General features: G+C 35.3%; 2 protein-coding genes across 3 annotated transcripts in view; one reads left to right on the forward strand and one right to left on the reverse strand.

Annotated features, from left to right (window-relative positions):
* The window catches only part of LOC137408574 (EKC/KEOPS complex subunit Lage3-like), a 296,168-nt gene that overhangs the window by 194,365 nt on the left and 78,233 nt on the right, over positions 1–23,570 (forward strand). The gene's annotated exons all lie outside the window — the stretch shown is intronic.
* The window catches only part of LOC137408350 (uridine-cytidine kinase-like), a 31,891-nt gene continuing 30,731 nt past the window's right edge, over positions 22,411–23,570 (reverse strand). For both annotated transcript variants that reach the window (XM_068094846.1, XM_068094847.1), the window contains 2 exons: positions 23,226–23,372; positions 22,411–22,989 (listed from right to left, as the gene is read on the reverse strand). In XM_068094846.1, coding sequence (XP_067950947.1) covers positions 22,841–22,989; positions 23,226–23,372 — 296 coding nt within the window. In that variant the 3' untranslated portion in view covers positions 22,411–22,840. The remainder of the gene's footprint in view (positions 22,990–23,225; positions 23,373–23,570) is intronic.

Here is a 23,570-nt window from a genome sequence, read left to right on the forward strand (position 1 = left end):
TGTACGACATCATGTACTTACAATAACTAGGAGTTATCTTCTTATAAAAACTGCTAATCTCAAGGACTAAATTAACAACTGTCAAAATTCTGTCTTTACAGCTTGGCTGAGAGGCTGGAATATGTCTTACCTGTCTTATTCTTCTTTGCTTTCCAGTTTTATACGATACAAACACATAAGCTATGATACATATAATTGATCAGACTATAGAGATTCCAAAAAAGATTTATTAAAAGTTGTGATATAGCATTACAAAAATGTGAATAGAATTTGTGTTCACAGAAAGTATTTAACAATAATGTATAGTTTACACAGTATTATTTACCTCAGCTGTTGGTGAAAGCTGGTTAGCTATGTCAAAATTGAAGCTAAAAGCTTTCAGAGCTTTATGCTAACATACAGCTGGATATTGCTTTAGTATTTTGTCTAAGATAAAAAGTAATACATCAACATACATTTACTTGCTGATGTATTTGGAGACCAAAAGCTCTGTGGATATTGCGTGTTCACTCAAGCCTTCTAAAATCGTAAACGCCATTGTTTCCAAACGATCCTACATACGATATGTTTATTTCAATATATTTACAAAACTATTCTACAACCCTTTATCTATTGACCTGGTAATCACATGTCCACGTATTCAGCACCTACAACACAACAGAGTAAGACATGGTGAATCTTTTGATACCAAATAACTGTAATGTAAATTTTATTGCAAGTCAACCTTTAATGCTCGGCTGAAAGGCTGGAATATGTCTTACTTGTCAGTGTTGTTTGATATTCTTGTTGTTTTTCAGTTTTATACGATACAAACACATAAGTTATGATAAATATCAATCGCCCAGATTATGCACTCTAAAAATTTTTTTTTATTAAATGTTGTGCTATAGCATTACCAAAAAGTAAATAGAATTTTTGTGCACAGAAAGTATTTAACAATAGTGTATAGTTTACACAGTATTATTTACCTCAGCTGTTGGTGAAAGCTGGTTAGCTATGTCAAAATTGAAGCTAAAAGCTTTCAGAGCTTTATGCTAACATACAGCTGGATATTGCTTTAGTATTTTGTCTAAGATAAAAAGTAATACATCAACATACATTTACTTGCTGATGTATTTGGAAACAAAAAGCTCAGGATATTGCGTGTTCACTCAAGAATCACTTTAGGGATTCCTTAGTGATTCACTTTCCAAAATCGTAAACCCTACTGTTGCCAAACGATCCTACATACGGTATGTATATTTCAATACGTTTACAAAACTGCTTGTTGCGGATTGCATTTTATAATTATTATATTGGCATATTGCTGTTTTGTATAGCGAGTTGCACTTACTACTAATAGATAATATCTATTAGTAGATCTAATAATAATCTAATAATAATATCTATGAGCATGCCAGCTAAATATTAGCTGGCATGCTCATGGACTTCTTTGGATTGGCCATGCCCGAAACAGACACCTGAATAAACACCAAAGAGTAATGTTCAACTCTACACTGCGTCTATGGCCTAAAACACTCAACCTCACTCTTCATATCATAATTATACACTGCTCTACACCCACCCCTTTATCTATTGACCTTGTGAGACTTGAAGCCTTTAAATTATAATTATGATTTAATGTTTAATTGTAGTTCTAAGGCTAAAACAGCTGAACCAACGATGATACGCTAGCCTTGACTATAAATCGCTCTGAGAATGTCACCTGACAATGTTTAGACCATCAGATCCTCTCAGCAATAAATGCTAGGTCACAGCTTTAGGAATCATGCTTTTATTAGTTGCTTCTTTACACAACTCAGTATATGTTAGTGCGATTTTGCAAAGGTGAAGGTCATATTGCCAGGTGTAGACTTGGTCTGTTAATATTTAGACCAACCTGAGTTAGCTTGTGATGGTCTGTTTTTTGGACACAATTGTACAAATATTGAGTGATTTCCACTATTTACAGCTGTGATCTAAAAGATCAGGAAGAAGATGCAAAGATTTGAAATGAGTTATAATTCCAAATCTTTGCATCTTCTTTACCTATGTTAAATGTGCGCATCGAAACACTAGTGTCGATATGAAATCGAATATGTGCAAGTTTTTTACGAAATCTGTTTATCATAGTCCAGGGTTCATAGATAAAAGATATGGCTAAATATTGTGCAATGAGTCATGTTAAGGAAAATTATAGCTTTATAATATTCAGCCACCTGCCATGACTATTCACCATTTGTGCTTGCCATGCCAACAGCTGTCAAACCTGATCATTTATAGAACAGTGATAAGCTTAGTGAAGCTATCTTGCCTTCCCATCAGCTAAAGCAGTTTGACATGAATTGGTGATATAAAAGTCTTACATGCCCATCACATCTAGGCCTGCTTTAACAGGACATAGATGCGATGGGATGTCTTTCTCCTAGGGCATGTTTACCTCATTTAACTAAATTTCCAGCTTATATCAAGGCTGTGCAGTGAGAAGGCCCAGCTTCCTACAATTTCAATCTATTGCAAATTTCTGCTTTGTAGTACTTTTGAGATTTTATAACTTTATAACATTTATAAATTTATTTATTATTTGTAAGTTGCTTTGTGTTTCCCTCATTTAGATGGTTCAAAGCTTTCAAATTGGTTCACGTCAGGTTCAAACTTACTTTTTAAATTCTAAAAAACAGTTTTTGTAATTTCAATCTCAAAAACAGCTTCAACCATAAAATTTTTGCTCTAAAGATAAATTTATTTGTTAGCGGTTTTAAAAAATGCATAGCCATTAATCAAAACCATAGTCAAAATTCTCTGCCAGAATCTCTGATGAAAATGTATAAATGCACATTTGCCATACAACGTAAGGGTTGCTATTAAATTCATCAAAACTAAAATTGTCCTGTTTGATTTTAAACTTGATAAACATTAAATATTTGTTAGCAAAAAATTAAGGATATTGTATAACAAGGATTACACCTAATCATTCATATTTTATACCAATTCTATCAGCATTAAATAAATAATTTGAAAGTCATTTAAATCATCTGTTGAAAATTGTATAACAATCTCTGGCCACCTGATTCATGTTGAAAGACATGTTTTATAACAAAGCTTACATGAAAACATTAACTGTTGGACCATATAAAAAAGTTGTCTTCTCCTGGTAAAATATATTTGTCGTGAGCTTACAACTCTTCTAATAACATTGCTGTAATTGGATGGAAATTAGGATAGATTCTCTCTAACAAAAAATCTTGACAAACAATGTAAGTCAAGTAACAATTGATTTCAAGTGGAATATTTGAAAAAAGTTGATATGGACATTTATTCTCCACTGCTAGTGATTCATATTTGGCAGTGTGAGAACATACAGTATTAGTTATATTTACAATCACTTTAATAAGAGCAGTAAAATCGACTTGTCATGCCCAACATGCGGAATTGTTTGTGATGTTCTCTAACAAAAAGTGCTATGATTTGTTAAAGGCTGCAAAACATAAGGTCAGCACGATCTAGTGATTAAAATCATAACGCCACTTTATAAGTAAGATTAACTGCGCTTTCACGTTATAAATTAATCAAAACTCTAAATTTTTAATTATAATCTTTCGAAAAAAATAGAAAAGGGTTTAAAATGCTTGCAAATATATTCGAGATAATACTCTGATGATACGGAAGCAGTTTGAAGGTCGCATTTGCGCATAAAAGGAGTAAGCTGGCCTCTTTGTTGTACTGCATAACGTTGGACAGTGTGTAGAGCGTTATGCCACACATAAGGTCACTACAAAAAATGCCTGCAGCTCAGATTCATTGTCAGATATGTAAGTACTATTTTGCTCATCTATGTGTAAGCAAAACATTGATGGTAAATTGGAAGAATGCGCAAGAATCCGACTGCGCTGAATAAAGCTGACGATGAAGTGCCTTTCGTAGAAGCTTCTAAGCTTTTATTTGTAGAAAGGCGTTGAGTAGTTTCCGGAATTCATATTAATAAATCTCAGTTAGTCATTAAACGAACGTGTGTGTATGGTGTGTGTCTGTGTGTGCGTGTGTCCGCGTGAGCGTGTGTGTGTCCGTGTGTGTGTGTCCGTGTGTGTGTGTGTGTGCGTGTACGTGTACGTGTCCGTGTGTGTGTGTGTGGATGTACACGCTAAGCGTTGTCACAGCTTTTGACACATTTTATCCAAATTCACACCCATATTCTCCATGCCTTCTACCAGGTCACTAAAATATTTGGTCTCAAAACTTCATCTGATCCCTGAGAACTAGTCTCTTAAACATCCACCTACAGGCTGTCTGAATGGATATGAAAAAAATCTTGGGTATCGCCAAGCCTACTGCTAGTTTCTAGTGCCTATTTGCTGGAGTTAAAGCTTTATCCCTTAGCAATTATTATGTTTATTATTCAAAGATACATTAATACATTAGACAAAAATAAAAATGCTTTATAATAGTGCATAAGTATAATTTGTATTAATACATTTCTATAAGATATTTGTAAAAGGATTGGTGATAATGGTTAGAGAAATGACTGGTCTGGTTGGTACAATTCATGCCTTGAACCCAATGCAGGCTAAAATACCCTTTCAACTAGGTACTACTAAGGTAATACATAAAAAGAGGAAGGTAATACATATAAAGAGGCGGTAATACATATAGAAAGGAAGGTAATACATTTAAAGAGGAAGGTAATATATATAGAGAAGAAGGTAATACATATATAGAGAGGAAGGTAATACATATAGAGTGGGAGGTAATACATATAGAGAGAAAAGTAACACAGGAGGAAGGTAATACATACAAGGTGTACATACATACATACGTACATACATACGTACGTACGTACATACGCACGTACATACATACATATGTATGTACATACATTTATACATACGTACGTACATACGTACGATCATACGTATGTATGTATGTACATACGTACGTACATACATACATGCGTACATACGTACGCGTACATACATGCGTACATGCGTACATTCATACATACATACGTATGTACCGTACGTACATACATACGTATGTACGTACATACATACGTACGTACATACATACGTACATACATACATACATACATATGTACATACATACGTACATATATACATATGTACGTACATATGTACATACATACGTATATACATACATACGTACATACACACATACGTACATACATACATACGTATGTACATAGGTACATACATACATACATACATACATATGTACATACATACGTACATACATACGTACATACATGCATGCATACGTACATACATATGTACATACATACGTACATACATATGTACGTATATACGTACATACATACATACGCACGTACATACATACATACATACGTACATACATATGTACATATATACGTACATACATACGTACATACATTCATACGTACATATGTACGTACGTACATACATACGTACATACATACATGCATATGTACATACATACGTACATACGTACGTACATACGTATGTACGTACATACGTACGTACATACGTACGTACATACATACATGAAGGTTTTGACTCATGAATACATGTGTGCAGTGCAGAATCATAATCTACCCTAGGACACTTTTATTTCCCTAGTATTTGGTTTCGTGAGTAGCACACGGCGTAAAATTTCGCAGCGACTTACTTTCGCAGCTCTGATGAGTGCGAAAATATAGTGATGTCAAACTAAATGCAGGGGAACAAACAGATTAGATTCCTCAAGTCCAGTTCGTTGAAAAAATGTTCTTACTAATTAGTAAGAAAAAAATGTCAATTTGGGACTAGTTTGTATTTGTAAACCGCAGGTAGAAATGTGTGGGTGAGATCGATAATTTAATTTGATCGTTTGCTACCATTTGTTTTTTGGACTATCAATGTCGTCTATAGGTCCCTCCCGCCATGACTTTTACACTCAAGTCCCAAGAAGAAGAAAATAGATAACGACCAACTTTACAACCAGAACTGTATACATACCTGCCAACTCTCACGCATTGGGCGTGAGACTCACGCAATTGCCCCATGCCTCACGCATCTCACGCCCGTGTCACGCAATTGCCCATTTTACCCAAGCAAACCTGTTTTTTGCCCCAATCTTCAAGTAGTAATCATATACTTACTACTAATAAACAACTATGTATTAACATATTTGTGACATTCTCATCTATCAATAACCTCAACCTCCAAGACATGTGGTTTCCATATAGAGTTATATTATCTTTCACTGTGGTGTTTTTATACGCTATGAAACTTTACCCCACAAATCAAATCCTCACGTTTTCATTGCCTCCAAAATAGACTCTCACTCCTTTCCCCACTCCAGGGTTGGCAGGTATGACTGTGTAACATGGTTGGACCTGGTGAGAGTTGTTATTGTTTTTGGTTGGTAATAAAATTCATCACTATAATAATTATTATACAATTTTATGATTTTCCCTACCAGACTTTCATCCTCATTAGTTACAAATTGGGTGATTAAACTGATATCATGTTCTTCATTTGTCTTGGCTTTTCCAAAAAAACTTCTTATCTTAATTTGCTTTGCCATGCTGCTCAGTCGGTGTATTAGCTATGTAGGTTATGGAGGTAATGGAGGTATGGAGGTAATACATATAGAGAGGAAGGTAATACATATAAAGAGGAAGGTAATACATATAGAGTAGAAGGTAATACATATGGAGAGGAAGGTAATACATATAGAGAGGGAGGTAATACATATAGAGAGAGAGGAATCTATATACACAGAAAGAACTACGCATGAAGGTTTTCACTCATGCATACATGTGTGCGGTGCAGAATCATAATCGATATTGAATAAGTCTTACAGGATAATCTACCAAAGCATAGAATGGAGTTATAGAGCTTTAATTCTCACAACTAAACTGTCCCCACTAACAGTTGATCTGTAGAATACTTTGTAAGATATGCATGCTTGTTAAATACTTCCTGTGCACCAAACTTTTATTTATTTTTGCTAATGCATAATACAACTTTTAATAAACTCCATTTTCTGAGAGGTAGATATTTTGCACGGAGGTAAAGATTTGCATTCATGTTTGTAGAAGAGCTGCTTTGTAACTATTATCTCAGACTGTCTTAAAGTTTGGAGAACAATTTATGGTAAAAGAAAGCACCAGATTTGTGCTACAGAATTCTGACCAGCATAAATTTATTGTGATGGAAAACCGAAAAAGAAAACAAAATTACAGCTAAGAATCCCCTCTTTGATTTTCTCAATGGTAAGATCTTAGGCTATCTTTGGCTCATAGCTTACAATATGTATATGATTCATAGATTTTAGTTTGTAATGCAACAATGCTTTTGAATGGAATCAATTATTATATGGAATATTTTGTACTACAAAAGTTTGTAAAAGATTTCAGTGAATGTCATACGTTCTGCATAAAGAGGCATTGTTACGCCATTCGGCAATGTTACTGATTGCTGGCATAGTGGGCTTTAAATTAGCCAATTTACACATTTCACAAGCTGACAAGTTGCGTCTGATGTTGATACGGTACTGTTGCCGCCATTGATGATACTTGCTATAGGCAGGTTCATTGTTCATAAGATATTGGAGATACTCTCCGAGGTGTCGCACTGAAGTGAAGTTATAGACATGGATGAATGAATCAGGGGGTGCAACTCTAGTGTACTCATCTATCGAGAGTCCACCCATGACGATAGGCACAAAATAACTTGAAGAACTTAGCCTATACCAAAACTTCTCTGTGATATAATCGTAACAGAGTGAGTTTTCGAAAGCTAGAAAGAAACGATAGGGTTTGTGTTTAGAGGTCTCACACTTGAGATTGCTTGTACCGTATAGTTTTTTGCACGGAGGACGTGCCACATGCGGCCATTTTTTTTTGGAACAGGTTCTGCTGAAAATGTCAATATTGATGTATTTCGCTAATTTTTCCATCAAGTCCATCCTTTTATAATTTCCATGGTAACAGTTACTAACGTAACCAAACGCTCCTTTTGTTTTTCCTGCCGTGAAGTCTATAGGGATAACCTGATTAGTCGACAATCGCTCTGTTTTCCCAAAAGGATAGTAAATTGAAGAATCTCGTCGATACATCATAGTTCCATTAAATCTATTATTAAAATGTGACGGAAAGACGTGAGGCTTAAATATTCCCGACTCCGTAGTCATCATGAACCAGTACTGGTTTTGACGAATCCGCCACGGAACATCTGGAAAGCGTTTAATCCACTGAGCCTTTGCAAACATAACAATATCAGCTGCTTGCACTGCTCGAATGTCTCTGGACCCAGTGCAGATGCAATTGCTATATTCACAACCTTCGAAATTAAAGATGTCTGACCACTCTATATTTTGCCATATTTTTGTTGCACCATAAATTTTATATACTCTGTCACTATGTATTGCTTCAGTTTCTTGTTTCTCCTGCTTGGTCATACCTGACACAATCGGTAAACCTCTATATACCGGTTTATTTATGGGTCCCCAGGCTATCTTCGCTACCAATATGTATGTAACCAGTGCAAGCATCCATAGAATCACAAACGTTCTGCTTTCCATCACGTCAGCACTCTCTAGAATGGTCAAATCAAACTGATTGACACGATTAATATAATAATAAGTGAGATCAAATATTCATTGAAGTTCAACTTTTAAAATTGGAACGATGAACCGGCAAATGCTTCAGAACTTCAAGCAGAGAATTTTAGCTTACGATTTGGAAAAGTTAAAATTTAAGTTAATGATATACAATGATGAAAAGTAACCTGGGTTCAATGGTGTTGATAATTGTCCAAAATCCTATTTCCATATTTACATCATCAAACCGAAATAAGCAAAAAAGGCATTTGCTTGGTGCGTTGCAAGCTCTATTTCCACTCATCGGATCTACTGCATCATTTTAGTTTTTAGCAACCATTAAAAAAACATTCTTTTTATCTTGTATTCAGCTTTACATTGTATCAGTTTCAAACAATTTGTAGTTGAGAAAAGGTTGGTTTTGTGAAAAAAATGTTTCAACTTTTTCACATGCTTTTGTTATAATTCACCAATCATCAGATATAACCAGACACTTTTACAGTCAAGTTACACGCATAGCCCTAGCAAATAGTTACATTACATCCTAAAATTAAATACTGTATCTGTTTATCTGGAAAACTGCTATCTCTGAGCTATAACAATATTCAGACTGAATATCTAAAAGAAGCAGCTTGTCACAAGTTGCTAGTTTCATTTTATCGAGATTACAGCGCACAGTATTAGTACAAAATTAGGTTGTAAATGTATCTATTTAGGTCGCAAAAACATTTGCAATATGTCAGCACTTGATGCAACTCTTCCCACAGAGCATTGCGAAAAACTGGTATGTATGCTGTTCATAGTCTTTCCTAAGAATAAACAGTTAAAACACCAAAATATATACATTGTGTAATGAACTACCTACCTACCTACCTACCTACCTACCTACCTACCTACCATGCGAGTTGGAATGAAGATAAAGATCTATTGAGTCAATGTTTGAGGAACAGCATTCTCGACATCTTAAACACGCACTGATTTTTGACCTTTTAGTAATGACAGATCTACTAGCACTGTTCAATACTCACCCTGCCACGAGGCAATGTGATGCTCTTTCTATTCACTTCAGCAAACATTTATATATTCAGCAAACATAATGACAATAGAGCTTAAAGGGGCTTATTGAATGCTATGTATAGAATACAAGCCTGCTATTCACACTGTAAACTAAAACCATAGACCTATTAATTATAAAGGATAGTTAATAGGTCTATCGATAAAACCAACCAACCTGGCAACTGCATAGCTAGTAATGTTAAGCTAACAGCGATGTGCCTTACAACAAATACAATGTGTAACTCCACTTATTTGTGCTTTGTGAGTGCTCAAGTGAATATATCTTAGCAATATTATTTTGGAAATATTTTTTTGACAATTTTTTTATATCAAGAATTAAAATTAGATGGCTTGTTGTAACCAAGGCCTGATCATGCACTAATAAACTACCTTTACCTTGACAAACATACCGGAGGAAATTGTCCAGTAAAATCTTTGTAGAACCCTATAAAATTCAAAACTTTGTTACAATTGTTCCGCATCAACCATCTTATTCTCTAGCTCAGCGGCGGCCAACCAGTCAGAGGCTCAAAGCCAGTTTAGACTGTGTTACTACAAAGAGCCACACCATACACGTAGACACACACGAACTACTCCAGTCTCTACCCTTCACTGGCCATCTACACTAAATGACCATCATCAGAAGTGTAATAATAATTGCCCAAATGGTTACTCTCTATTTTATTGCCTCAAAGCTGAACAGATGCACAACAACCAATGATATTATAGGGAAAGATCGAAAAAGAACGTTTGATAATTTCCCACAGCAGACCTGAACGTAAGAGCCACACAGAACTGGGCAGAGAGTTGACTACCCCTGCTCTATAGCTGCAACAATCAAATCCAGACCTTGAAAATTTAATCACTCACTATTATTTCTCGCATTTCCAAGGATTGAAATTTGATTAATTTAACAAAAACACTGAAAATATAACACATATTGCATGCTCTGTCAACTACTATGCCAGGTTGAATTAAATGCTATCAATGCTAGGCTTCCAATTTCCATTTAGGAATTTTGTGCATGAAAATAAACATCTTTATACAAACCAGATAGCAAAAAATAGCGAAAAACCAGCTCTCTCTCTCTCTCTCTCTCGATATGGTTGGTTTTATTTAACAACAAAATGATTAATGGCAATTTAACAAATACATAAATAACAATTTAACAAATGATTTAATTACATAAATATATGAATAGAATTTGCCTGAGTAAAGTAGCTTTTCTGCAATAACAAGTAACATTTCTAAAATTAGTACCAAGCATGCTGTTTGCAATTAAGGAGCTCAGTATATAAGGTGCCCAAGTCTTACTCATAAATATAAACACCTTTTTAGACATTGTCAACAAGAGTTTTAAACAATTATTCATGTTACAAGTTTTTTATCAACTTGAATAATAATTCTAACACACAAAATCAGCACAAGTTAACTTGGCCATGTCAAAAGCAGTGAGTGTTGAAGTTTTCCAAATCAATTTCTTCTGTAAAATGACTTAATAAAATTTATGCATTGAGCTCTTCAATTTTGTGATTCTAATGAAGTCTAACAGTTTGCGAGTCGGAATTCCTTTTCACCAGTCCAGGATTAGAACCTCCATCCCCGGCTTGCTCTGGTTTTGTGGGAGATTTGCTTTCATTAGCCAAAACATCTTCAATGCTCTGCACAATGAGATCTATAGCAACTGCAAACGAGCACAAAAGGTAAGAAATCACGAGTTCGATAGCCATCTGAGCGAACCCAAAAGAATTACAAAATAAATTAAATATACCTCTTTGCAAACACAAATAGTTATTTCATGACAAAAGAGTATTATAGAATGCGTGTGAATAACTATGAATGTAAACGCTAATTTGATCAGGCTGTGTTAGTTTAGTTATCCAGCGTGAAAGTAATGGGCTACGTAGCAAACTTGCCAAGCCCACCTGTGTTGTCAGCACCATGAGAAATAATGACATCAGCAAACTTTTTAGTTGATAAACAGAACTCCTCAAAAGCAGGCTTAACGGTGCTAATATACTGTTTAAGGATCGTATCTAAGGTTCGTCCTCTCTCGCTTATGTCCCGCTTAACCGCATGAAAAAACAAAGTAAAATAATTACGTGATCATAATTGATCTAGTGACTAACATGTCTATGAACTGCTTCATCTCTGCTGATGGCAATTGTTTAAATATTAGCAAAGTATCAGCCTGTTAAAACATACGCATAGGTTAAATAACTGCCATAGCACCCAAATCCTTTCAAATAAACGTAACATCACTCATAGCAAAAACTCAATTAGATTGCAAACACCGCTGTGGCAGCAGCTATGTTTTTTAAAATGCTCGACATCATGCGCTTACAATCACCAAGAGTTATCTTCTTATAAAAACTGATAATCTCAAGGATTAATTTAACAACTGTCAACATTCTGTCCGTACTGCTCGGCTGAAAGGCTGGAATATGTCTTACCTGTCACTTTTGTTTGATATTCTTGTTGCTTTTGGGTTTTATACGATACAAAACACATAAGCTATGATAAACATCAATCGCTCAGATTATGCAAATTCAAAAAAAATTTAGTAAAAGTTGTACTATAGAATTACCAAAAAGTAAATAGAATTTTTTTACACAAAACGTACTTAACAATAATGTATATTTTACATAGTATTCTTTACATCAGCTGTTGGTGGAAGCTGGTTAGCTATATCAAAATTGAAGCCAAAAGCTTTCAGAGCTTTATCTATATTTCTCAAAGTATGTTTTATGTCTGTATGTCGTATGTGTGTCTGCATTCCGGCTATAGCTATTATTAGAACAGCGAAGCTGGACAACAATGCAGACGCAAAGTCATGGCTTACCGTCATTAGGAGCCTAGCTTACTGGAATTTTCCATTGGCAATATGCCAGGCTACTAGCTTGAAAGGTACAGTTGTTTGACAAAGTTATAAAACCTTAACAGTTGTTTTATTTTTCTCCTAATTTATTTCAATTATACAAAACACTTCTCTCATGATATGTAGTTTGAAAGTAAGAATGGGAAACGTTGTTATATGTTTAGACCATCAAATCCTCACAGCAATATATGCTAGGTCACAGCTTTAGGAATCATGGTTCTATTAATTGCTTCTTTACACAACTCAGTATATGTTAGTGCGATTTTGTTGCATTGATTAGTGCATTGGATCAGCATTGATTAGTGAGTTAGTGCTATTAAAGTCATCAAAACTAAAATTGTCCTGTTTGATTTTAAACTTGATAAACATTAAATATTTGTTAACAAAAAATTAAGGATATTTTATAACAAGGATTACACCTGATCATTCATATTTTATACCAATTCTATCAGTATAAATCAGTTTATTTGCACATAAAATGAGTAAGCTGACCTCTTTGTTGTTCTGCATAACGTTGGACAGTTATGTGTTCAATGTGTAGAGCGTTATGCCACACATAAGGTCACTACAAACAAATGCCTGCAGCTCAGATTCGTTGTCAGATATGTAAGTACTCTTTTTGCTCATCTGCGTGTAAGCAAACTATTGATGGTAAATTAGCAGAATGCATGAGGAGCCGACTGCGATGAATAAAGCTGACGATGGAGTGCTTTTCGTAAAAGCTTCTAAGCTTTTATTTGTAGAAAGGCGATGAGTAGTTTCCGGAATCCATATTAATAAATTTCAGTTAGTCATTACGCGCACGTGTGTGTGCGTAATGACTAACTGAGAGACTAACGTAATGACCAACGCACACACGCACACGTGTGCGTGCGTACCTGCGTGTAAACGCTAAGTATTGTCACAGCTTTTGACACATTTCATCCAAAATTCACACCCATATTCTCCGTGCCTTCCACCAGTTTGCTAAAATATTTGGTCTCAAAACTTCATCTGATCCCTGAGAACTAGTCTCTTAAACATCCACCTGCAGGCTGTCTGATCGGATACGAAATAAATCTTGGGTATTGCCAAGCCTATTGCTAGTTTTTAGTGCCTGTTTGCTGGAGTTAAAAGTTATTAGTGCTAATTATTAGTATAGAAAGTTATTAATGCTATTTCTTGTTTGTACTGGTAGCCTTAAAAATAATAAAACCACTGAAATGTCAACTACGAAACAGGCAAGGTTAGATTGGGCATTCATAAACTGTGGAGTTAAAGCTTTATCCCTTAGCAATTATTATGTCTATTATTCAAAGATACATTAATACATTAGACAAAAATGAAAATGCTTTGTAGTACTAGTGCATAAGTATAATTTGTATTAATACATTTCTATAAGATATTTGTAAAAGGATTGGTGATAATGGTTAGAGACATGACTGGTCTGATTGGTACAATTCATGCCTTGAACACAATGCACGCTAAAATACCCTTTCAACTAGGTACTATAGTACCTAGTTGAAAGGGTATTACCTAGGTATTACCATAGTATACTATGGTAATACCTATAAAGTGACAGGTAATACATATAGAGAGAAGGTAATACATATAAAGTAGAAGGTAATACACGTAGAAAGGAAGGTAATACATACAGAGAGAAGGTGATACATCTAGAGAGGAAAGTAACACATATAGAGAGGAAGGTAATACATCTAGAGAGAAAGGTGATACATATAGAGTGGAAGGTAATACATATAGAGTGGAAAGTAATACATATAGAGTGGAAGGTAATACATATAGAAAGAAAGGTAATACATATAGAGTGGAAGGTAATACATATAGAGTGGAAAGTAATACATATAGAGTGGAAGGTAATACATATAGAAAGAAAGGTAATACATATAGAGTGGAAGGTAATACTTATAGAGTGGAAAGTAATACATATAGAGTGGAAGGTAATACATATAGAGAGGAAAGTAATACATATAGAAAGAAAGGTAATACATATAGAGTGGAAGGTAATACATATAGGGTGGAAAGTAATACATATAAAGAAGAAGGTAATACATCTAGAGAGGAGGGTAATACACATAGAGTGGAAAGTAATACATATAGAGTGGAAGGTAATACATATAGAGAGGAAAGTAATACATATAGAAAGAAAGGTAATACATATAGAGTGGAAGGTAATACATATAGGGTGGAAAGTAATACATATAAAGAAGAAGGTAATACATCTAGAGAGGAGGGTAATACATATAGAGTGGAAAGTAATACATATAGAGAAGAAGGTAATACATCTAGAGAGGAGGGTAATACACATAGAGTGGAAAGTAATACATATAGAATTGAAGGTAATACATATAGAGAGAAAGGTAATACATATATCTAATCTATATTGAATAAGTCTTAGACTAACAGGATAATCTACCAAAGCACAGAATGGAGCTATAGAGCTATAGAGAAATTGCGAAAATACGAAAGTTAGATGACACGAATACATAAGTGTCCTAGGGTATATTGAATAAGTCTTACAGGATAATCTACCAAAGCATAGAATGGAGCTATGGAGTTTTAATTCTGACATAACTAAACTGTCCCCACTAACAGTTGATCTGTAGAATGCTTTGTAAAATGTGCATGCTTGTTAAATACTTCCTGTACACCAAACCTTTATTTATTTTTGCTAATGCATAGTACAACTTTTAATAAACTCCATAGTCTGAGTAATAGATATTTTGCACGGAAGTAAAGATTTGCATTCATGTTTGTAGAAGAGCTGATTTGTAACTATTATCCCAGACTGTCTTGAAGTTTGGAGAACAATTTATGGTAAAAGAAAGCATCAGATTTGTGCTACAGAATTCTGACCAGCATAAATTTATTGTGATGGAAAACTGAGAAAGAAAACAAAATTACAGCTAAAAATCTGCTCTTTGATTTTCTCAATGCTAAGATCTTAGGCTATTTTTGGCTCATAGCTTACAATATTTATATGATTCATAGATTTTAGTTTGTAATGCGACAATGCTTTTGAATGGATTCAATTATTATATGGAATATTTTGCATAATAAAAGTTTGTAACATATTTCAGTGAATATCATATGTTCTGCATAAAGAGGCATTGTTACGCCATTCGGCAATGTTACTGATTGCTGGCATCATGGGCTTTAAATTAGCCAATTTACACATTTCACAAGCTGACAAGTTGCGTCTGATGTTGATACGGTACTGTTGCCGCCATTGATGGTACTTGTTATAGGCAGGTTCATTGTTCATAAGATATTGGAGATACTGTCCGAGGTGTCGCACTGAAGTGAAGTTATAGACAGAGTGAGTTTTCGAAAGCTAAAAAGAAGCGATAGGGTTTGTGTTCAGAGGTCTCGCAATTGAGATTGCTTGTACTATATAGTTGTTTGCACGGAGGAAGTGACACATGCGGCCATTTTTTTTTGGAACAGGTTTTACTGAAAATGTCAATGTTGATGTATTTCGCTAATTTTTCCATTAAATCCATCCTTTTATAGTTTCCATGGTAACAGTTACTAACGTAACCAAACGCTCCTTTTGTTTTTCCTGCCGTAAAGTCTATAGGGAGAACCTGATTAGTCGATAATCGTTCAGTTTTCCCAAAAGGATAGTAAATTGAAGAATCTCGTCGATACATCATAGTTCCATTAAATCTATAATTAAAATGTGACGGAAAGACGTGACGATTAAATATTCCCGACTCCGTAGTCATCATGAACCAGTATTGGTTTTGACGAATCCGCCACGGAACATCTGGAAAGCGTTCAATCCACGGAGCTTTTGCAAACATAACAATATCAGCTGCCTGTACTGCTCGAACGTCTTTGGACCCAGTACAGATGCAATTGCTATATTCACAACCTGTGAAATTAAAGATGTCTGACCACTCTATATTTTGCCATATTTTTGTTGCACCATAAATTTTATATACTCTGTCACTATGTCTTGCTTCAGTTTCTTGTTTCTGCTGCTTGGTCATACCTGACACAATCGGTAAACCTCTATATAACGGTTTATTTATGGGTCCCCAGGCTATTTTCGCTATCATTATGTATGTAGACAGTGCAAACATCCATAGAATCACAAACGCTCTGCTTTCCATCACGTCAGCACACTCTAGAATGGCAAAGTTGAAATGATTTACACAAATAATATAATAATAAGTAACATCACACATTCATTGAAAGATCATTTTTTGAAATTGGAACGATGAACCGGAAAATGCTTCAGAACTTCAAGCAAAGAAATCTTTTAGCTTACGAATTGAGAAAGTTAAGATTTAAGTTAATGATATACAATGATGAAAAGTAACCTGGGTTCAATGGTGTTGATAATTGTCCAAAATCCTAATTCCGTATTAACATCATCAAACTGAAATAAGCAAAAAAGACATTTGCTCGGTGCATTGCAAACTCTATTTCCACTCATCGGATCTACTGCATCATTTTAGTTTTTAGCAACCATTAAAAAAACATTCCTTTTATCTTGTGTTCAGCTTTACATAGTAGCAGTTTTAAACAATTTGTAGTTGAGAAAAGGTTGGCTTTGTGAAAAAAATGTTTCACCTTTTTCACATGCTTTTATTATAATTCACCAAATATCAGATATAACCAGACACTTTTACAATCAATTTACATGCATAGCTCTAGCGAACAATTACATTACAATCTAAAATTAAATACTGTACCTGTTCATCTGGAAAACTGCTATCTCTGAGCTATAACAAAATTCAGACTGAATATCTAAAAAAAGCAGCTTGTCACAAATTACTAGTTTCATTTTATCGAGATTACAGCACACAGTATTAGTACAAAATTTGGTTGTGATTGTATCTATTCAGGTAGCAAAAACATTTGCAATATGCAGCATTTGATACACCTCTTCCTACAAAGCATTGCGGAACTAGCGCCTTGTGAGGCAATCAAAACTGGTATGCTTGCTTTACCTACCATGCGAGCAGAAATGAAGATAAAGGTCTATTGAGTAAATGTTTGAGGAACAGCATTCTCGACATCTTATAACAGGTGCTGACTTATGACCATCTAGTAATAATATATAGCTATGAGCACAGTTCAATACTCACCCTGCCACGAGGCAATGTGATGCTCTTTCTATTCCCTTCAGCAAACATAATGACAATAGAGCTCAAGCAACTGGTAACTGGAGCCTGGCAACTGCATAGCTAGTAATGTTAAGCTAGCAGCGATATGCCTTACAACAAATATAATGTGTAAACCCACTTATTTGTGCTTCGTGAGTGCTCAAGTGAATGCATCTTAGCAGTATTATTTTGCCAATTTTTTTACATCAAGAATTAAAATTAGATGATGGTTTATTGTAACCATGGCCTGATCATGCACTAATAAACTACCTTTACCTTGACAAACATACCGGAGGAAATTGTTCAGTAAAATCTTTGTAGAACCCTATAAAATTCAAAACTTTGTTACAATTGTTCCGTATCAACCATCTTATTCTCTAGCTCAAAGGTGACCAACCAGTCAGAGGCTCAAAGCCAGTTTAGCCTGTGTTACTACAAAGAGCCACACCATACACATAGACACACATGAACTACTCCAGTCTCAACCCCTCACTCTCACACAGATACCTCTGTTCTTCCCAAGTTACTGTAAGTGTCACGCGCCACCATGATAATGACAAAAACTGAGTTCCACAGAACCCAGGCTACATGTCAGTCATTTTCAACAATTAACACTCTGTACACTGTCTCACAAACCAACTCTTAGTTTAATGTTCAGTTAATGTCTACAAACCAGGATTGGTTAAAATACACATGAAGCTCTTGGCTACCTTTTGAAGCCTCAGAATAATTGTCCCAATAGTAGAGCAGGAGGGCATCAAAAAGCTGTCAAAAAAAGTGATTTATTCCTTTTGAAGGTGGGCTATGTGATAAGAGTGGTACCTAGATCAGAATTTTGAGCTGATTTCAAATATCTGGTTTCTACACCTCTCAGATTGTTCAAATTTGAGCAATATAATTAATATATTATTTTAATTAAACAAATGTCTGTAATGTTTTATGTGCTTCTGCCAACAATGTGATAATGAAAATGGCATATAAATACTAAATAATTAGCAATAACTTAAGTTGAAATCAATTTTAACAACACTAAAATATTTATTATTCAAATATTAGAATAATATTACAAGTGTATTATATAATATTATGTATTCTCAGTTTGGTTGATATTGTAGCAGCGTTACAGTTTGTCCTTGTTATTCCACAACTCCTATATGATTACAGATCTACAAAACAAAATGAAAAGTATTTTTAAAGACTAAGACCATGTATATATAATATTTTAGTATACATATATTCATCATTAATGCTTATTATGTTGAACCGTGTACTTTATTATGCAAATGAAATTGCAATTAGCCAGTCTTTTGTACGGTATGACACATGTATTCTAATCAAACATAAAGCACACCTTTGGTTACAATACCTCTCGGATAATAACCTTCTAATTCGCAGTCACCTGAGTCTTCTGCATTACTACTTTTATCTCCATCTTTATTTCTATTGCTACAGCAGCTGCATCTGCACATGTCCATACACTTGAGATCTGTGTTGTTGCACTGACAGCGACGAGACTGGCATCCAGTTTTGCATCGACAAAACGTGTCCATGAGCACATCAGGAGGTGCTGGTTGTTCTGTCATCCATATAGCTTTAAGCTTTCCACCTTCCATAAACCATCCATGTTGCTGGGGGGATGGGGCATTGATGATGATTTGCTTGGCTCTTCTCCATATCGTGGCCTGGTAGGCAGTCCTAGGTATATGGAGATTTAACTCATCTAGTATGGGTGGTAGGTTTGATTGTGATGTGCGAGATGTGTGATTTGTCTCCTCAACATATACATGTAATCTGCATATGAATGTCTCAATAGGTTCTCATATTGCACCATCAACTTCAAAATCTGTTCCCAATGATTTCAGTGTGTTACAGAATTCAGGATGGTTCTTTAGCAGCTTGAAGAAAGTCATCTTCCCTTTGGAATAGAATGCGCTTACACTGTCGCATCCACTTAGAGCATAGAGCCCGAGCAGTGCTTTGCATCGTTCAGTTGTGAAGACGGTAGACAGACAGACAGATTACATATCTCAACTGCTTCTTCTTACCACAGCAGTAAATGAGTTTCTGTGATAGCAGCTCATCCACTAGAGATAGACAGCTTAGGAAAACATCTGTGTCCTGGCACTTGATTAGAACTTTTTAGCTGGGTTTGTCTTCCATTATCTTTGCGACAAGTGATAACATGCCCGTATCTGCCTCCTCGTGGTCTGATGTCAAATTATCTATTTGGCTTACAGCGATTGATCCATCAATGTCATAGCTGATCATGTGGCATTCTTGAGAAAAAGCTGTTACAAGTTTCTGCTTTCCCTGCGTTTCACTAGGGCAGTCTTGTTTGAGCCATCTGCTAAAAATTCAGACCATTTTGGCAATGATTAGTTCGGACTAAACACAGCAACCTTCTGCCTTCCTTTCACACTTCTATGACTTCTCTCACCTCCCTTAATGCTGATATCAGGGTATGTGTCACAAACAAAATCCACGCCACATGTGTGATACAAGCTTCCAATACTAACCATTCGTTGCAAACGCTGGAGGAGTGTCAGGGTCTGAATTTCGGCTATAGCATCAATCACAACCGCGTCAAAGACTGGTAGCTAATCCTGGTTAACATAAATTGATGGTTGATCAGCAACACCTTTCTCAACAGCAGCCATCAGAGCCAACTTAGCAGTCTTCAATATAGAGCCATCAGAGTTAGCCAGGGACCAGCTGATGTTGCCAAGAGAGAATGATAACACTTTTCTCAAATCCAAGTTACGCTGTTGGCTGATCACTACCAAATTCTCAAACAATCTGTGCGAACACACTAGGACTTTTTATTTTGATTTCATAGCTGATGGTAATGTGGTGAAGGTTTTGAGCTTGTTTGACTTGATAGATGCATTGAAATCAATCTCTTCGGTGCTTAATCTCTTCTGAACAAATTCTGAAAGCTGTTTCTCTCCTATCACATTTGCCATTTCAAGATCCTAAGTACCTCACTTCAATAGAGGCTTTTGCGCCACTGGTAATGCGTACTAGCTTGGTGGTTTGAAATGCAAACGAATTTATTCTTGCTATTATGAGTCTTTCATGACTTCCCTCATTTCCTCATCAGCCTTCCATGCCTTTTCACGCATCTCTTAACATGCTGCATCCGAATCACTAAGCACTGGCATCTTCTTCATGTCTGTATGTACAGCTGTTCGTTCCGAGTGAGATGGAGTCCAGCGTTGAGAGGCCAATGACTTCCTGGTAAACTCTATGATTCCACCGTGAGACTTTGAGTCTCTTTTAACTGTTTGCTCAATAGATTGATAACAAGCGATAGAGCTGAATGGACAGTGATGTCGTGATTGATAAGTAAAATACCCCTTCTTCATAAGAGCCTCATACACCTTGATCTGCGATACTTTCAGATTAGTCATCTCTGCATAGTACAGCGTGCCATATCTAGCATAGTTTGTGTGGTCATATGCAAAAAACCAAGGAAGGATCATACATATAATTTATCTATACATTTATGTCCAAATTGTAGCTATAACACGTCATGTAAACTGCAAAGAGTTAGTTTTGCTGCTCACAAAATGTGCAGACAACAATGAAAATGTTTTCTTTTTCTCCCACCAAAGTACCATTATCATGGAGTAATCATCATGAATTTGTAAAGGAATAGATATCTAGTTTCACCTCTTCTGCTGTATCACATTCTTCTGTCTCTTCTCAGCTTTTTCCATAACGAGTTTGTAACAATACTTTTTATAACAGGCATAATGACATAACGAGTCTGAACTCTCATCAAAGTTCTCAATGCTTGACACTTTTTGAGTAATTTCACATTGAATGCTCTCTTCTTCCAATATCAACCATCTGTTTGAATGCTGTTTGGCTCTCTCATATTGAAGTTTAGTCACTCTGACTAGGGTTTCATTCACAGACTGATCAAGACAGTGAAACAAGCAGTCTTGCTGCATCCTTGGCATGGGTTAAGAAGTGCTGAAAGTTGACTCACCTAATCTCAAATACATGTAAAAGCATTTACTAACTTTTGAGATTATAAAATAGCTTTCTTTGTCTGATATGTAAGGTTTTCCAAGCAAACTTGGAGTTGTCCCCTCCCATTTCGAAAGTGCTCTCTAGCTCAGAAATGTGCAAACACATAGGTGTAGAAACATTATAATTGAATTCAGCATAAATTTCTGACTATGAAACATCTTTGTTTGAATAGCCCACCCTCGGAAGGAATAAGCTGAAAGATAAGTTTATGTTCCTGCTCTACTACAATCCAAAAAAAGGTTCCTAGGAATGAGGTTTGAACCCATGACATTCTGCTTAGCAGACTGACACACTACACTAAATGACCACCATCATAAGTCTAATAATAATTGCCCAAATGGTTACTCTCTATTTTGTAGCCTCAAAGCTGAACAGATGGACAAGAACCAATGATATTATAGGGAAAGATCAAAAAAGAATTTTTATTGATAATTTTCCACAGCATAACTGAACGTAAGAGCCACACAGAACTGGGCAGAGAGTTGTCTACCCCTGCTCTATAGCTGCAACAATCAAATCCAGACCTCGAAAATTTAATCACTCACTATTATTTCTCGCATTTCCAAGGATTGAAATTAGATTACTTTAACAAAAACACTGAAAATATAACACATGTTGCAGGCTCTGTCAACTACCATGCCAGGTTGAATTAAATGCTAACAATGCTAGTCTTTCAACTTCCATTTAGGAATTTTGTGCATGAAAATAAACATTTTCATACAAACCAAATAGTAAAGTACATATACTGAAAACCAGCTCTTTTGATATGGTTTGTTTTATTTAACAACAAAATGATTAATGGCAATTTAACAAATACATAAATAACAATTTAACAAATGATTTAATTACATAAATATATGAATAGAATTTGCCTGAGTAAAGTAGCTTTTCTGCAATAACAAGTAACATTTCTAAAATTAGTACCAAGCGTGTTGTTTGCAATTAAGGAGCTCAGTATATAAAGTGCCCAAGTTTTACTCATAAACATAAACACCTTTTTAGACATTGTCAACAAGAGTTTTAAACAATTATTCATGTTACAAGTTCTTTATCAACTTGAATAATAATTCTAACTTAAAAAATCGGCACAAGTTAACTTGGTCATGTCAAAAGCAGTGTTGAAGTTTTCCAAATCAATTTCTTCCGTAAAATGAATTAATAAAATTTATGCATTGAGCTCTTCAATTTTGTGATTCTAATGAAGTCTAACAGTTTGCGAGTCGGAATTCCTTTTCACCAGTCCTGGATTAGAACCTCCATCCCCGGCTTGCTCTGGTTTCGTGGGAGATTTGCTTTCATTAGCCAAAACATCTTTAATGCTCTGCACGATGAGATCTATAGCAACTGCAAATAAGCATAAGAGGTAAGAAATCACTAGTTCGATAGCCTTCTGAGCGAACCCAAAAGAATTACAAAATAAAATAAATGTATCTCTTTGCAAACACAAATAGTTATTTCATGACAAAAGGGTATTATAGAATGCGTGTGAATATCTAAGAATGCAAAAGCTGATTCGATCAGGCTGTTTTAGTTATTTAACGTGAAAGCAATGGGCTACGTAGCAAACTTGCCAAACCCACCTGTGTTGTCAGCGCCACGAGGAATGATGACATCCGCAAACTTTTTAGTGGGTAAACAGAACTCCTCAAAAGCAGGCTTAACGGTGCTAATGTACTGTTTGAGGATCGTATCTAAGGTTCGTCCTCTCTCGCTTATGTCCCGCTTAACTGCATGGAAAAACAAGGTAAAATAATTACATGATCATAAATGATTTTGTGACTAACATACATCTGTCTATGAACTGCTTCATCTCTGCTGATGGCAATTGTTTTAATATTAGCAAAGCATCAGTTTGTTAAGTCATACACATAGGTTAAATAACTGCCATAGCAACTGATGCAATACGAGCCAGTTTTTAGCACAGC

This window comes from Watersipora subatra, chromosome 11 (assembly GCF_963576615.1).
Source record: "Watersipora subatra chromosome 11, tzWatSuba1.1, whole genome shotgun sequence".
Taxonomy (NCBI): domain Eukaryota; kingdom Metazoa; phylum Bryozoa; class Gymnolaemata; order Cheilostomatida; family Watersiporidae; genus Watersipora; species Watersipora subatra.